The sequence below is a fragment of the Haliaeetus leucocephalus genome, unplaced genomic scaffold (assembly GCF_000737465.1).
Source record: "Haliaeetus leucocephalus isolate CR32 unplaced genomic scaffold, Haliaeetus_leucocephalus-4.0 Scaffold406, whole genome shotgun sequence".
NCBI classification, from domain to species: domain Eukaryota; kingdom Metazoa; phylum Chordata; class Aves; order Accipitriformes; family Accipitridae; genus Haliaeetus; species Haliaeetus leucocephalus.
The window spans coordinates 9,481,011-9,499,119 of NW_010972842.1; the positions used below are offsets into that span (position 1 = coordinate 9,481,011).

The 18,109-nt window shown below is 44.4% G+C and overlaps 1 protein-coding gene across 1 annotated transcript in view; it reads right to left on the minus strand.

Annotated features, from left to right (window-relative positions):
• Positions 1 to 371: 371 nt before the first annotated feature.
• PPM1H (protein phosphatase, Mg2+/Mn2+ dependent, 1H) overlaps positions 372 to 18,109 on the minus strand; it is a 69,285-nt gene continuing 51,547 nt past the window's right edge. The window contains exons 7-10 of the mRNA XM_010574118.1: positions 16,438 to 16,501; positions 14,629 to 14,736; positions 6,774 to 6,925; positions 372 to 519 (exon numbers count right to left, since the gene is read on the minus strand). Of these exons, the coding sequence (XP_010572420.1) occupies positions 372 to 519; positions 6,774 to 6,925; positions 14,629 to 14,736; positions 16,438 to 16,501 (472 nt within the window). The remainder of the gene's footprint in view (positions 520 to 6,773; positions 6,926 to 14,628; positions 14,737 to 16,437; positions 16,502 to 18,109) is intronic.

Below are 18,109 nucleotides of genomic sequence, written 5' to 3' on the forward strand. Positions count from 1 at the left end.
CTTCTGACACCCACTTCTACTTCCACAAGTGAAATGGCTCTTCCAAGCTACATCGTAAACTGAGAAAAAGAAATTAATTCCCCACCTGGAGGGACGACAGAATCCATAATATGCTAGCAGCATTTAAATCCCATTCCTGTTAAGCACCAAAAACATTTCTACAGGGAAACTGTAATCTTAAGGGTTATCTTTAATCATATACAGTATATGTGCAGAGCCCTAGCTTTTGGGCAGAAAAATACCCCTCCAGCATTAGTTTTGAATAGATTACATTAATCGGAAGTGTCCTGGTCAGATCACCAAAAACATATTGTCTCTTATAGGCCCTTCCCCAAAAGATCCCCATCCTATAACCACTCTTGATGCTACTTTCACGACTGTTTGTTCCCGTGTATTAAAGGGATGACGTAGACAGAGATGTCGTCTCCAGAGCCCAGCCTGTCGTTGGATATTCGCCAGCCCCGGTCCTTCAGCACTCCCCTGGCTCGCATCACCAGGTCCTGCGCCGCCAGCGTGTACCTGTGGAAAAGGCAGAACACAGCCAGGGAGTGCTCGTCTTCGTGTGGAAAGTGGGTTTTCACAGCCTGCCAGATTTACTGTTGCAAGCTACCAGGACAAGCTTCCCAGTGTTTTAGAAGCAGGCAGGAGAAACACAAACCATGGCATACCCACAAAGCAACCCCTTCCAGTTCAGTGATGGCTCCTGCATCAGAATCTAAAGGTATTTGATGAGCAGCAATCGACCAAAAAGTCACTGGCCGTTTTGGGTGCCTGGCTTCACCAGTTTTCAGGAAAATATTAACACACTTGCCTTAACAAACTGGCTTTCTAGGAGTAGTCTGAAAATTGAGGACCCCAGATAACACTACCTGCTGTTGAAAACTACACCCTTGTTCACTGACACACCTAAAGGTAAACATGGCTCAACTATTTCAGAGACAAACTATAGCAAAGTCATTTGAAAGCAAGTAATAGAGCACTAAAAATAAAATCAAAATTACACTTTAAACCAAGCAGACTAACTTGTCTGTTTTCCTTGACCATAGGAATGATTTTAAAATCTCTTTTATCCTGAAACTGGAAAAGGAAACTTACAGCTAATACAACTAGATTAACAGAATCCCACAGTTCTTTCACATTTATGAGTTCAATGAAAACTGTGTGAATGCGAGTTGTTAAGTGCTTAATTTAGTGAAATACCAAGTTTCATGTTGCTTCAAAACTCCCAGCCTGTGCTGGGCTGAGCGGCATTGGATTTATGGCAGTTATTTTCTGTCCTGAAAAAATAACAGGTGGTGCTTGGGGGCAGAAGGGTGTCAAGAGTCCAAAAGGTGATGCACAGACAGTGCTCCGTCATGTGCTCTGACATGTTCCCCTTATCATTTTACCTGCTGTTACTAGATCAACACATCTGTGTACTCATTTAGAAGTTTCCTCTGAAAGAAATCTCATTATGGGTGAACAGCTACTGTCACATGTTTTTCTTCATCAGTCCAACACCTGGCTAAGATGTTTTGAATTTGGTTGGGTGGAGGCAAGCTTTTCTATGATTTGATAATTAAAAATTAATCAAACAGTTAAAAGACTGACAAGAAAAAAACAGTTCAATATTCTGTCTGCCTGTGTTTTATTTAAAGCATAAGTATCAACCTCCAAGATGATGCGGGGCTCTATGAAGCCAAACACAGAGGCCACCAGAAGCAAAGCACACCTCTGTAGTTTCCAGAAACCAGGAAGGACAAGAAGCGTTTGCATTTGAAGACCCTCTTTTCTAGGCAGGATCCTTGGCCAGGAATTATCTGCCCAGATCCCATCTGAGGAACAGGAAAGAACAGCATCTCCATTGGTGAGACGTGGGGTGGGGGGAACCAACTACTTTATTGAGTATCCAGGACTGTTCTAACCCCAGAATTTTTCACCAGAGAATGCATTATTAAATGGTAATTTCTATCAGTGCAGACTTTTATTCACTCTCTGGGAATAAAAGAAGGAAAAAACCCCAATTGTGTTCTGTTTCTACAATTTTGGTGCCTTAAACTCAAATGACTCCTTTGAACTAGCAATAGACTTATTTGCTCTACTAGAAAGATTTCTTCAGTGCAAATGAACCAACATTTGACTACCCAAAAGGTTTGATGTTAAATCCAACTAATGTTGTACAGAAGCAATGCACCTCCTGCTCCTAATGGTACCGAGTGATAAAATTTCCAGCCCTCACTAGTTTTGAGAAAAGATTTACTTTTAGCAATAAGAGAAGGGCCCAAGGCATGAACTCTAACACACACGCTTGCACACACATGTGCACACTGTCTGCACGTTCCAAAAAAAGTCTGTAACAACAACTTCAAGCTGTAACGGCAGGATGTAGCAAGAAGCACTGCCCATACTGTCCTAACGCAACATGAAATTGTATTTTCTAAGGGGAAAAACCCCAAACATACATACTTCACTCCCCAGTTCCCAAATCCCCAAATCAGATGCAGGGCTAAGGAACAAAAGGACTCCACGTGGCAAGCGAGAAACTGGAATATTTATTCACAGCTTGTCTGATGCCAAGTGAATTTTGGCTAGAACATCTTTTCCAAGGATTTCTCAGCTATTGTCAGAATTTAAGAGAAGAAAACACCCATCATTCTGTGAGAAAATTTTGCCTTCCTCCTTTTTCTAATTAACAAGGGCTCCCCACATCTGAAGAGTACAAAGGAAAGAGTATTGCTCTTGACCGTGTAAAGCTTTTGCCGCTTAATGTTTGGAGAGGGCAAGATAAAAAAAAAGGAATTTTAATAAAGCAGAAATTCTCTTGGAGACAGACTATGAAATACACAAGAAAACCAGCATATCGAAGCAAATGAAAAGGAACAGGTGAAGGCAGCAGCGAGGTAACATATTCCTCTCCTTGTGTAGCGCTGAATTGAAGCGATGCTGTTCAACTTGGCACTAGAGGAGATAGGGTGAAGTCTCTTGTACCTGGAGATGAATAGCAGCAGCAGTCCATTACCGAATGCTTTATTCTCCAGTGCTGTGAACTTGGGATTCAGCTGGCGAGACAGCATTAGAGAACTGCTGAAGTAGTTTTAAAGTATCCACTTCCTCCTAATGAACAGCCTCGCTGGAATACAACTTTTGTGTTTTAAGAATAAATATATATGGGTTTTTTTCTTCTCCTGAAGCTTTCAGTATTGATCAGTGAAAATACTGCAGGAGAAATGGTGACAGTGGGGGAAACGTGCTGCTGTCTGAGCAGCTTCTTATCTTCTCACACCCAGCAGAGGTGGAACAACTCCTCAGCATCCTCATAAATCTCTAGCTAGTGTGAGAGAGAGAGAGGGAATGAGAAAGGACAGGAGGGAGGACAAGAAATAAAAGATTCCCAAGGTCAGTGGGTAAACCTGCATAAGTGCAGCTGAAGGAAACGGGCAAGAGTCACGCTTCTCTGTCTTCACATGTCTTCAGAGAGATGATGTATGGAAAGCAGCAGTATGTCACTACCACCTATTCTTCACTCAGGGTCCCCTTCATGCTTTTGTCTGCCACAATACCCATAAGAAATGAGCTGGCTAAGAAATCCAGCTCCACTCCAGCTTCTTCCCTCCATTGCAGCCCTCATGGAGGAACTGTTCTCTAATCAAGTCTGTGCCCATCACCTGCTGCCCAAATCCCCTGAGGCTGTGTCTGCATGTCTGGGTGAAGACAGACCCAAGGACTTTGCTCTCCCTGCACTTGGAGATGCCCAGGCACATGCTGTGTTTGACAGGATTCAAAGATGTTTTTCTGTGGGTAACAAACACAGTTCTGACAGTAAGTATCAGCAGGAGAGAGTCCCAAGAGCATTGCCGAGGGCTGTAAGCTCTTACCCATCAGCCTATAAAATGACCTCTAATTCAAATGGGAGGGATATTGCTCCCTTAAAGAGCTAATTACTTAACAGATAAGTACTTTGCAGCTCTAAAATCTTCCTCCCTAGCCTTTTTTTTTTTTTTTTTTTTTAAATATGCGCCTGTCATGGAATAAGTAGGCTACTGGGTCAGGCAGATCCAGAGTCTGCTCCACAGGTAGGTTGTCCAGAAGACCACAGCATTACCAAACCCAGGGGGAAAGTCTCTTACGTTCTGACAAGTTTTCTACATCCCTGGAGATTTCACATTTCCAGCTGATCACCTCACCACAGACTATGTCACTACACCCATCACAGAACCTGACGTTCTGTGGGACAACATTTCATTTAAACATAACAGTGATAATATGGCAAACAAGATTTTCCTGTCACTGACTAGTGAGAGGAATGAACGCAGCTCCACAGTCTGAGCTGCTATGCTATTGTAAATTCATTAGTTATACCTCATTTGGACCACTGTGAAGTAATTACGTAAAAACTCTCACACAGTACTTTAAACCCTTTAAATATTCTTTACAACCAAGCAGCAAGAGCAATTCCGCAAAGGTAATTTTCATAAATATAATTGTAAACTGTATGAGGGACTGCTCTAATTACCTTTGCAAGCTGGCATGAGAAATGTCTTGCCACCACTACTTGTAAGCCTCTAAATGACCTGGCACAAAGTTACTTAAAAGAACAAATTAATTTTCGATTCAGATGTCCATTCACAGACCAGTAGGTCAAACGCTAATAAATGTGTTTGTTCTAACTCATAATACAGCAGGCCCAATTCTGGAGTGTGTTGTACTCATGCTGGCACAAACAGGGACTAATCCCCCACAATTACTGGGGCTAGACCAGCACAAACAAATCTGAATGAAACAAAGAAAATGTCTTTTTTTCCTTTAGTGTCTTTGATTTCTATGACTGCTTTATAATGGATGAAAAATCACTCACTTAACAAGTCAAAAGATTGAACAAAGAATTCCCATTCCTACTGCAGCAAGCGTGGTGGCCATCACCAGCTTTGGACAGACGAAAAGGAACAAGACAGACACGATACACCCAGACTGTATTCACAACAGACAGGACCAGTGAGGATGGTAGGAAGGGCCAACCTTTCCCAATGACTAGATGAGAATGGAGACAGAGCAGGGCAGAGGTATTACACTTTACCAGGTGCCTTTGCAAGAGGAGACTCAGGGGTGCAGAAATGAGAGCAAAAGCTCCCTAGCATCTCTGAACGGTGCTAGGGAATAACTGAAAGTAGATTGGGTGGGTCATCTCCTCCTACCTTAAATTAATGGCATATATGCCTAGCGTATTGCCAAGATGCCCTGGAAGTGCCCCTTGCTAATCCTGCCTGATCTCCTCCCAGAGAGAGAGCAGAGACACTTCCATGTCTTGCTGAAGTAGAGACACCCCTGGCTGTCATTCATACTACATCTCCGCTTCAGCGCAAGGAGGTGGTGAAAGTCAAAATATTGCAGTTGCAGGTTCATGCTAATCATCCATTCCCCTAATGACTGAGTGCTTGCAACAAAACCTCTTTTTGCATTCCATGTTTGTAAGTGTCAGGGCAAGACAATACTGCTCGCAAATTACTTTGGAGCTGCTCTCACTTCAAAATCCAAGTGGTTGTTAGGGTGTCCATACCCAGTTATCTTCCTTGTTTGCTGATGGAGAACAGGGCTGACCTGTGAACATGACCACTCAGAAATATGAGAAAAACCAAGCATTTTGAGATGGGTTTCCTCATGCCCTCAAAAGCTGCCACATCTAAACAACTGTAACTTGGGCTCTTGCACCATCTCGTATGTTTTCACTTGGCTGCCGAGATAACCCAGAGCTTATTTCTGAAGCTCTGCTTTCTGCAGGCCAACCGGGGATGCATAAAAGCTCCTTTCTGCTCTCTCAGCCCAGGGCGAGGGCAGAAGACAGCGACGGCCAGGCCTGAATTCAGGAGCAACACACACTTCCCTTCCTGAAAAGTCCCTAGGGAAGGATAAAGCTCTTTCCACTTTCACAGTCCTCCCTTTTACAAGTGAGAGACTTCTGATCTCTAGCGCAATGTTTTAATTCACAGTGACACTGAACTCAGCAGCAGACTGACTGATGGACTCATTCAAGGCAGACAGTGCTCTAGCTAGTTGTTTGGGAACTTGTTTGTTTGCTTGATGGTATGTTTTAAAGACAGAAACTGATCAAGTAAGAGGTGATAAAGACAGGAAAATGAAGAGGATGAGGTAGGTTAAAATTGTGAAATGAGACAGAATCCAACTAAATGAAATAGAGTCAGACTTTCCACCTGTTTCCACCTCCTTTGTCACCACACCTGTGCTGCAGCTGGTAGCACTGAGCATCCCCTACTGAAGGTGGATTTAAAGGTTGCAGCATGACCAGGAATGAGTGGGAACCACACTGTGCAGTATTTATACATACCTACCTACCTACCTACAGAGTGAGAGCTAGAGAGAGATGCTGATGATGTCCCAGTGAGAAACAATCTTTAGTGTTAAGGGACTATCCAGAGGAGAGTTAAGTGGAAGCCTGTGACTGCTGGAGACAGAGACCTGTTGCCATGTTCTTCTAAGACCTCAGTCTCCTACAGCTTCCACAGGACCTTGTACAGCAAACAAAATGGATCCTGTGCCAAGATACTGTGATCCTACACCTATTCCTTTGAAGGTAGGCAATTCTGAGTTATAACAGACACCCCACCCGCCTGCCCCAAACGCCCACATTTGCTGTAGAGGTTCCATCCAACTTATAAAAATGTCTTCTTGTATGTATTGCATATTTACTGAATGTTATTCATATCCTACTTTCTACAAAAATAGATTACCAGAAAGTGCTTTTCTGTGGAGAAGCTAGAAAGTCAGGGATGAGCACAAACCTGTGGGGATCATCAGGGTCACAGTTTGGTAGAAAGTTAGTGACAGCTTCTGCCACTTCTTCATTTAACAGTACATCCCAGAGTCCATCGGTAGCTAGGATGAGAACATCATCTGGCCCATGCTCGTACTGCAGGAGGTCATAAACTCTCACCTAAAACAGAAAAACCCGAGAGACATTCATGAAGGAGAAGACTGTCAGACCTGTTTGTGAAACATTGCCGAGTTTGGCTGTGAGTTAGCAGGTTCGGCCATGGCACTGAAATACCTCTCCCACAGCACTGCTGGGGTCTGTCTCCAATTTAGCCCTTGAGAGAGCAAGCCTTCCTGCCCTGGCTCAGCACAGCTGAAGTGCTGACCCCAGCTGGGAAGGATGCAAGCGTTCTTAAGCCAGGCTGTAAAGCACCGTGCCGCCTGCTGCCAGCAGCACTTGAAGCCTCCCCCGCCCAGCGGCCTGGTTTCGGCGTGTGAGGCTCTTCCTTATCATTGGCAGGACTAGTCATATGGAAGCTGAATAATTTATTTGATGAATTTTTGATATTTTCTAATAAAATATTCACAAATAATTGTTTTCACTATTTGTCCAGATCCATTTAACTCTGCCAGATAAATTGCACATTTGGAAATGCCTGTGTGGCAGAAGGCATTGCATTCACTTTTCTAGACCTGACGCAGCTGCTGCACTCAAGAATTATGCCTGAGCAAGTGAGTAGTTCCACGAAAAGGAGAAAAACTGTTTATGCGCTCAGTTATGTGTATCTGTAAGGAGTTCAGTAAGTAGAGAGTAATTCAAGATCTGCACAAAAGTAAACCCCCAAGCTTATCCAAACTATTAAAATGCCCACTGGCTTCACCTCGTCAGTCTGCAGCCACAGTCAGGCTGACCATCACTGCTGGCACCTCCGTAACACCCTGCCTTTAAGACAACTTCCACTGTCCTCTTCCCAATGGGGCTGGGGAAAGCCAAGAGCAGAGGGGGCAGACACAGAGAGCAGGGGCAGGAGACCATCAGCTGAGCCAGAATACAAGGAAAGGTCATGGCAAGTGTTTTAAACCGAGCCGTTAGTTGGATGTAACTCTCCTTCCAGCACACATTGTATTCCAGCTGACAAACCGCCTGAAATTTCCAGGTTGTGATGGGAAGCCATTACAAAGCACTCATGGAGCAGTTTAATTACCACAGCAAGAACCACAGTTTGAAAGAAATGTGACAACCCTGGCAAGGCAGACAGGAGGAAACGATCATCTGTAGTGAAGTTTGGAAACGGTGCACCTCGTCAAGCACCCTGCTCTGGCCTTGGGCTCCACTAACAGCAGCGGCATTTGGGAAATTTGTCAGAACAAGCATTTGGCATAACTAGAAAATATGAGCTGTTTTATTCTCCCTCCTGGTGCATTCTCCCCTTAGGAACCATGGAGCAAGCAATGCACATAAAATGCCTGGACCTTTTAATATAATTATGATTTTATGGGACTGCAACCAGTACCGGAGGAAGGAAAAAAAAAAAAAAATCACCTAGACCTGACTGCTAATCCTTACTTGTTCGCCTTTCACTCAAAAGCACAAGAAGGTCATTTGTAAAATGTAACCTTCACTTCATTATCTAAGGTAGCAGCTGAATAAGGATTTTGGAGAGGATTAAAGTCAAGGCAAGATACTCTATTAATTAGAGCATATCTCCTTATTCAGACTGAGTGGGAATACTGTTATAGAAAAGATCCCTATATGCAGCGCAGCTCTCACCTCAAGCCCATTGCACAGAAACCAGTAGTTGTCACAGTCCCCACTCCCCAAAATTTAGTTCAGCCTGTAACAGCCCAGAGTTTCAACTCAGAAGTCATGGGGGTATAGGGGGTAAGTTGGTCAACACAGCCGTCAATAAGCACGTGTTCTGATCACATCTCTTGGGTATGGGCAAATAGCATGCATGGTTGATGGTTGGACTCGATGATCTTGAAGGTCTTTTCCAACCCAAATGATTCTATGATTCTAATATTTGAGAGAGCATTGGGGTTAACGCTCAGGGATGCACTCAGCAGGAAGCCCCTCGTAAGAATAACCAAGCTTTGAACGTCAGCACTAGGAAAAACGCATCTACCACGGCTCTCCCACCCAGGCAAAGTACACATTACACCACAAGAGCTGTTTTTGCAGCGTTGGTGGGGGAGAAGGCAGGAAACCAAGACCACGCATCACTGATTTGAATCGTTCTGAAATGAACAATCTTGTCTGACTGGGGAGCGGCACTGGGGCAGATAAGAAACTTGTCGAAGCTACCTGCAGCCAATCCACAGGTCAAAAGGTCCAAATCCTTGGTGTAGCACAATTCTAGAGCAACACCAAGAACAGATAATTTTACCAAGAACATGTTTAGTTTTGGGGGAAAAGAAAAAATTGCAATCACTGATTTTGTGGGTGATCTGGGAACAAGGTACGTACTTCCTAAAAGCAAAAGCTTTGTGAACTGACCACCTCCAGAAAGGGGTGCCACTGAGAAGGAACTAGATGTCAGAAGAGGTACAGAGAAGGGCAATAAGGGACGCTAGGCTGGAATGCAGGTTAAGGAAAGAGAGCGCCAAGGTTACAGGAGGCAAGCTTGGGGCAACCTCAGGTAAGATTCTTGTATACAAGGTCCAGTTGGACATGCAACTAAATGTTCACTGAAATGCAGCTTTGCCTGCCTTCCAGTTACCACAGCAGCAACACATTAGGGCAGCCATGTCCGCATAATGCTTAATTTTTTCTTAAGCTCTTTCCTTCTGTCTTTCCTCAGATTTCTAAAATACAGCTGTAGGTGCCCCCAGTATGTTGCTGACAAAAATGAGTTGATTTAGAGCTGTCCAGTCTATTGTAGGTTCAGGTTATGCTCACAGACCACCTTGCCCAGGCACAGAAACAAGCCAGCTCCAAACCCTTCCCTTTTCTGCTAGCAGCTCTGTTCTAGTTCTTACTTGGGGTAAGACCCTCTCAACGAGGGTCTCTTGCAGTAGCGACACGTGCCTTCAGCTGGACACAGAGCAGCGTGACAGCAGAGCTCCCAGAGGCACACAGGTTGGGCAGCCCCACCAAGGCACATGTAAGGGATGCTCAGACCAGCAGGGCTCACGGAACATCCACTCCACTCACCCCACAGAGTGCAACGCCCCATAGCATACTCCACACACACTGTACAGAAAAGGTGAGGGAGTGTGATATGCCGGAGTTTCGGAAAGATGAGGAGAGATGCAGGGAGTTACCTAAGTGCCTGCAACAGCAAGCAACCCCACAGCACTGTAAATCTTACGTGATCAAATTACTACTTTTTTTTTTTTTTAATTCCAGAGACAACCTTCCCAATGACTGCCTCCTTCCTGTAGCTTTATTTCAGGTAACTAAACAACAGTGAGGTTTAAGCTATGCTCTGTCTGTGACGTAAGTTTGCGCAAAGCTGCACGCACTGCAAAACAGTATTGCATGGCCCTGCTAGCGCAGATGGTTGGCCAGACACTGGCTGGCAGTGCAGAGGTTTCCTTAACTGGTGCTGCACCCTTGAAGAACTTCCTAGCAATTCCAGCCTGAATCTTCAATCTTTCCCTCATGACTCATTGCTTCTACAGCCAGACGTCAATCCTGATAGTACCCCACAGAACTTGTGACCTCTGGCCCAAGTGCCTTGGGCTACCTGTGCTCTGTCCTCTGCCTGCCGTGCTGTCCCGAGAGCCTTGTCAGCAACTCCCCCTGGCCTACCAGCCCCTTCTGTGCTGCCCTGGCCAACTTTCTCACTCTGGAACATCTCTCTGGAGGATTAGGGCAGCCCTCAAAGGAGCCCAGTTTGGTCACCACACTTCTACCATTCACTGATGTCTTACTTGAAGTAGAGCAGCTGACCTGTTAACTAGCTAAACTTGACTTTAGTAACCAGAAAACCAACTATAAGGAAAGAGCATCAGAACCTTGGTAGCACAGACATCCATGGCAATAAGCACTGGGTTACACTATGTTTTACCCTGACCGGTACTTACAGATCTCTGCTGATAGGTAACAGCAGATACACACTGCTAGAGCGCAGTCACACACGACATCTTTCTGAACATGCGTTATGCAGTTTGTCACATAACGCCTTTCTTCAATCCAGATATTTGTTTCTCATATTGCTCACCTACATGCAGTCAAAGAGCAGAGAAAAATGCTCTGGGCAAGCAACGAACAAACAGGTGGGCTGGTTTTATATTTACATTTCAAATGGATCTACCCACCGGACAAAACCTGCATTTGGCTGCCGAAAAGGACCACAGCAGCTCTGTGAAGGCGCTGTGGTTTGTTTGCCAGGTTTTTTTTTTTTAAGAGACAGCCAATGCAAGTCCCTGCGGCTCGAAAACCGTTCACAACAGAGTGACACGCGAGCCTGCAGCCACCTGAGGTGCTCCTCAGCAGCCGGCCCCAGGGGAATTCGAGCCATACAACAGCCCGCATTCACTTGCCTGCACTATTGATCAACTCGGCTACTTCAATAAATTAAGCCCTTTCTTAATTGTATCGTCCCTTTTTATGCGCAGTGTTATCCAGCACAGCTTCGCTGGCAAACGACGAGATCTTTCAATACCACCCTCCAAGTAATTTATATGTAAATAATAAAAAGCGGGTCCCAACACTGTTCCCTGCAGCACTCACCAATTAATCTCCTTTTAGCTTTTTACTGCCACCCTTTGTTTCCTGCCCTTTAGCCAATTTCCAGTAGACTGTGCCAACTTTCCACTTAGTCTGTAGCTTCATATCTTTTATATTAATAACCTGTGATGCAGAACAGTTTCTCAAACGTTTTCTGAGAAATCAAAGTGCTCACACAAGACCATCTACTGCATTTATTATTATTTTTTTAATTCTCTGGTAGACATAACCCTGAAGGACTTCAAGCCACTAAAGTGTGATGTTTGCTTCTTGAAACCACCTTGACTCCCTTTGATCATACTGAACTTCTCTAAGTATTTGCCTTGCTTGTTCCTTTCAATGGTATAATTCCTGAAGATTTCTCCACAAGGCAGATGTGAATCTAAAGCGGTCTCCTTTGACATATTTGTGGAGTTGTCAGAAAGATTTTACTAACATAATGGAACAAGAAAAATTCTCCTTCATTACCTTCTTATCATTTGCTGTGGTGGCTGGCTTTGGGTCCATCACTGGCAAGGACCAAATGCTGCTGTCAGAGCCACACCTCTCCCCACCAAATGGCTGAGCTGCTGTTCGAAAAATTTCAGGATGAAATTCTGCTTTTCAGCTGCAACAAGGTGGCTCTTGCTGAGCTTTAAAAAGCAGAATTTCCTGCTGAAAGCTTTCAAATGAACTGTTCCATTATGAAAAATAAATATTTAATTCCATGCCAGAGAGCCTCAGCCATGGCTTGCCTGCTTTGTGCTACTCCAGTTCATTATAAAAGGCTCAATTCTCTAGAGCTCACCAACCTGCAGAAGTCCTCCAAATCTGGTCTTGTAACAGCTGAGCCACTGAATCCTGATTACATTTGTCAGTCTTGGCTACATGACTTCTCTTCCCATAGCCTGGCACTCTATCAAAGTATCATTTCACACCACCCTCAAATTACTTTTATGTGCCTATTTCTGGATGTAGTCTCAGGGTTGCTTACCTTTCCTTCAGCTAAATTTTGGTGGATGTGGCGTACCAGAGCTTTGTCACGCTGGAATTAAAACGTTCTGAAAACTCACCACATTGCCCCCAACTTGGGAAAGGATGCTGTAATCACGGCACAGAAACAGAAGCCAGAGGACTTGGATCCTCACTCTGTCACGACTCACTGTGCGCCTTAATTTCCTGTGCCTCCCCTTTTCCAGGTCTGGGAACCAGACATTGTGCTTCCCTACCTCCATATAAACAATTCAAAATCCAATGCTGCACAAGGGCCAAATATGACTGCTGCCTGACGCCACTGCCTTTACTTCCAAGTGCCAAGCTTCCCAGATGGCAGCATACAGACACTGTTTCTTAATGCTGGTTTCTGTGCAAGGTGCACTGTCCATCTATGGACAGAACAAGTCAGAGAAAAACATGCGGAGATAAAGCACTGGGGCTCTTTCTGGGAAGAGAAGGAAGAGATGATTAAGAAAAGGAGGTGCAATGGAAAGCAAGCTGGAGCATATGTTAGCTCCTACTAAAATTCAGGGCTTTTTTTGCCAGTGTCTCTAAACTGAGGTGGCTGGTGCTCTGTCTTTCCTCCTCCTGCCCTTGTACATTTCTGCTGAATTTAGCTGTGAAGGGAATGTGGAAACAAAGCCAATTTTGCTTCCCTTTCGCGAACCAGTTAAGAGATCCTGAAACGTGGATAGCATATGAACTGGATGTCATATTCCAGAATTTGAACACGTACAGACACACTCCACACAAATCAGAAAGGCCCATGAGAAGCTTTGGTTTATACACACAGACAAATACTGCAGCAGCAATTGGCAGAGATGATACTGCTGAGATACTGTGCTGCAGCCATTACATACCCCAGAAACACTGGGTCTCAGCATGCCAGAAAGAAAAATAAATAGGTAGAATTGCATCATTTTGCTGGCACTAAACAAATCCATCACGGTGATGAGGGCAGAGCGGCTGCCTGCCTGGCTGAGGAGAAAAAGGAACACATCCCAGGTAAGGGCTACCACACATTAAAATCGGGGGGAGGGAAGGTACTGGATTGACAGCAAGGAAACATGAAGAGGGGGCTGCCTGTAGATCTCCCCCTTTTCTTCAGGGCCACAAACTCTCAGCACTTTTTAATTTTTATTTTTAAAGTCTCCAAGATGATCTAAGCAAGGTTAATTTAATAATTTGGTTGCTTCCTAGCAGTATTATGTCATTTGTGTATTTTCATTCTCTCACACTGCTATAGCAAGCAATAAACTCAAGGTCAAATAATGGGTATGGTTAAAACCCTAGCAAGCCAGTTGCCAGTGGACAACTCTCAGCATTTGAGCCATGGAAGCAAAGCCTCCTCTTTTTGTGCTGTCATCAGATGGTTTGCCCTTGCTTAATATTTTATGAAAAATATGTGTCATCTGTTCCTTGATGTAGGAACAGGAATGCAGTTACAGAGGAAAAAAGAGCGAGGTTTGCATGTTTCTTGTTAACAAATAGATTCAGATCCCTTTGGAAGGCTTGATATCCTTCACTGCAAGGTCTCTGGTGGTCAAAAACTGGAACTGTTTGTGGTGAGGAAATTCAAAATGATGGAGGCATCTAAAACTACCCTTAACACAAAAACTGCATAATCCCCTCATTATGCCATCATTTGGGAATGCACACTGCCATTCCTGCCATTATTTGGTGTTTGCACAAAACCGTCATAAAGAATTAAGAACTGGAGGTGAAGGGGCAGACAGATGGAAGCATAAAGCACTCTTCCAATCGCTCTTGGCATTTTCCTGCTTACGAGTTGATCTGGTATCCTCTGTGTAATGCAGGATACTACACTACTGTGGAAAACATCCAGTGCTCCCTTCTGGAGAGCACAGCTTTACATCAGCTTCTGTGAAGGCAGCATGATCCAGGCCTCAAGGGCAGCTGGAGCACATGAAGGTGGGGAGAGATGGGTGTCTCACACTGAATGGCAAGGCTATGGGATAACCGTAGACCAGGGAGTGAGAAGGCATCAATGCTCTGCCAGGGATGTGGAGCAACCAGAGCCAGGGCACACAGCTGGGGAACTTATAATGTTCCTACTATGTGGATGTTACGCACACGCTGCACCTTTGGGAAGGGCTGCATTTTACCTGGATTGGACCACAATCAGAATGGACAATTTGGGAAGAACAAATAAGCACACTAGGCATATTTGTTTCTCTCCCACAAATCAGATAATTGAACCTTGGCTGTTTTACCTCAGGAGATGAGGACAGGAAAGGTTTTATGTATATATTGGAGTCGTGCACTTTCAGGTCATGGTCTCCCAGTCCTCGGGTCACTCCAATTGTTGCCATAACCCGAGCCTAGAAATAAAGAAAAGCAATGGGATCAAATCTTGTTAAATGCACTGTGTCAACAGGGAAAGAGATAACGTTCCTACCCCGTAACTGCTACAGTTAGGGATGAATTCCCTTTTCTCTCCCAGAAACTCTAGATTTAACACAGCTAATCAAAGCTTTTCACACTCATTTCGTCTCCATTTCCCTCATTATTCCAAGCTTTGTATTCATCCACATCCCAGACTGCATACACCCATCTTAGACTGTGGCCATCTGTAAAGGACTGGGACTATGGAAACCTAACCCAGTTGCCTCACTGTCCCACGCCAGTCTATGAGACCATTCCCTCAGCAAATTATACGGTTAGTAAACAGGTTTTATAAAAAGGATGAGGAGCCTAATTACTCACCTAAGAAACCTGTGGCCTCCTCCTACTGATATATTGCTGTATATCCCCTCCACCCAGTGCCAAAGGCCACCTAAATTGCTGAACACACAGGTGACAGTGGCACTGACCGCAGTGCTCTCTCTGTGGAGAGCCAGTCTAGGGCAGGTCTGCTGTTACCTCAGGTCTACCACTTCATCCCCCAAGCACCTTCCTCTGTGACATGAGCTGTCTCCCAAGAGGTGCTGGGCTCTTCTTCATTAACGCTTCTCCAAAGATTGACCAGGCAGACAGCCTCACGGGGAACCTCGCTCTCTGCTGTCTGCGTATCACTTCCCCCAAACTCTAGTTTAGCTGCAGCAGCTTCTGAACACGAGAGCTCACAGCATCAATAACAGCGAGCAACTGACTCAAAATTATTTTGCCTCACTAACTCTTGGCTCCACAAGGCAATAAGAAAGTAAATTAAAATGATGTGCATGAAACATTTTGCAAATAATTATAAACCTAACCAAATTCAGAGATAAGCTGCAGGTCTGAACCTTCAAAACTTGGACTAATTTTGAAGACCGTGTATTTTTGCATTGAGATAAGAACCTAATGCAGCAGGGGAGCACTATTTAGAAACACAGCGAGCATACCAATATCGGCAAACTGACACCACTGCGTCCTTATATTGATCCTATTGCTGCATCCAGCTAAGCTTGCTGGGATTAGCACTAATGATCTCGCTGTTCTTAATCACAGAGCTGGAAACAAAGTACACCCAAACGGAACGGTTCATTTCTCCTTTTCAAGAAAAACTATCAGCATTCACACATCAGAAAAGTTCGACAGTGAGTTCACGTACACTAGCTGAAGAAGATAGGGTTAAGGGGTGTTATACTTACCAAATCTTGCCCTGATCCCTCCCCTTCCTAAAATAGAGTTTTGCATCTCAAAGCACTATTAAATATCCTCCTGCTTTGTCTTCAGCAAACATGAGGTTTTTTGCTATCTTCATCCAGCCCAGTTACATTTCACAATGAAACCAGGAACATTTTAAGTCAATTATTTAAGACGGTCTCATTGCAGCTTACTTACAATGAAAGAAAAACAAAAGCAAACTGAACAGCAAATGACTATGTTTGATATAAAAATGCTTTTTAGTGTGTTGAGCTCACCCGTCACCCCCCAGACATGAGACTGATTTGTGACAGAACCAAGATATTCTTTCAAGCTGTCAAAACGATAAAATAAAGATACTGAGTGGAAAACACTGGACTGCCACAGGCTAAACTGAGTGGTAAACAGCACCGAATTCCTTCTTCCTTTGGTCTGAGGAAAGCAAACATGCCCACCTTCTTGCCTTCTCCGTATATAAGGGGAAACTTCAAGTCATCTTCCTCAATGGTTTTGTATGCCCTGTGGGGGGAGGACAAACATTTATAAAGCTTGCACTGAATTAGTGACCCAGTGCTCTGAAACAAGCAGCAGTGATTTAATAAATAGATAAATAAAAATAATTATTTTTCCTAGGGACTTCATCTTTGAACAAAGATATAAATTTTTCTGTGGAAAGATTTTCCCTAAAGAATTATCCATTTCACCAAAAGGAAAAGCAAACGTGAGGAAATATCTAACATGCCAAGCTGCTCCTATTGCTTGCAAGGAAAAAGAGGTGGACTGGAATAGCATCCTAACCAGGTAAGATATCGTTGGCTATGGCAGCAGCTATAGTGTAATACAGTGTCATAAAAAAAAACCCAAACAAGCAAACACCCCTCCCCCAAACCCACCAAGAAGCTAACGAATGACTAGATTCATGCTGTTAACATGAAATGGTGGGCAATGACAGGACGTGTACACAGCTAAAGTGTGAAAGAGCAATCTGATCCTGTTCTCACCTTTCAGGACCGCTTAAACCAAGACAAGCTTCACGTGCTGAAGAGTCTTAGAAGGATATTTAGTGCTCACTTGACCTTGACTGCAACAGTCAAGGTTGTCAGAGATTTCATGTTTCACAGCAGCCTTCCCATGGCCAAGAGACAAGAGTAGTAAATGCTCATGCTCTGATTCTCTTTACTGCAAGCCTGCGTACTCTACGTTTTACACATCCAGCTATTGACACTGATGAGGTGAGAAGGTGAGCAATTTTGCCAGGGAGAAATTAAAAAAAAAATTAAAAAAATAGACAGCTATCATTCTCATAAGCTGTAGAGTCCTGTGGCTTGTACAACACATGCTTGAGCCGAGCTGCTGGGGAGCCTCTTTGGTTAATGTACATCACCCCAGAGGGACATGCTTTCCTTCATACCACAAAATCATCCCTCCCCAGCCTTTCCCTGCATGTTGTCCTTTCCCTCCCGGCCCACCCCTGCCCACAGCCCTTGGGGTGATACCAAAATCATCCCCTGAGCGCTCGAGTCAGCACTCCCCTCCAAAGAGGAAGGGAGAAGCAGGAGAGAAGGCACTGCGGCCAGTCCCCTGCAGCCACCGCCAACCCCTGCTGCACATCTGTCCAGCCGGGCTGGCTGCTTGAGCTCTGCCGAGTCGCATTCAATCAGGTTTAAGCAATGTTAAGGCTGTGACACAAACGAGCAGGAAATTAAAAATTAAGGGTGAAATCCTATATAGTAATCGAACCGTCCCCTGCTTCACCAAAATATGGCATAGACCTGACATGAATAAATGGTGCTGTGTTACACAGCTATATATGCTGCATCACCTAGGCAAGCCTCAGACTTAAAGGGAATAGCATAGACATTTAAGCCCCACCTTTACATTTCCCAGTTATCACAGGTAGGGCCCATATTAGGGTTTGGGGGTGAGGGGAGGGGGAAGAAAAAAGGAAAAGCAACCAAAATGCACAGAAGAAACAGTAGTGGAGGACTCCGCTCCTGTACTACAAAACATTACTATGTGTGAAATCCCAAAATGGAACTAGGTGAGGTTTGCAAAACACACTGGGTGGTTCATGGGAGACCACATAGTGAAGAACATCTTGGGTATATAACCATGACACTTGGGCAT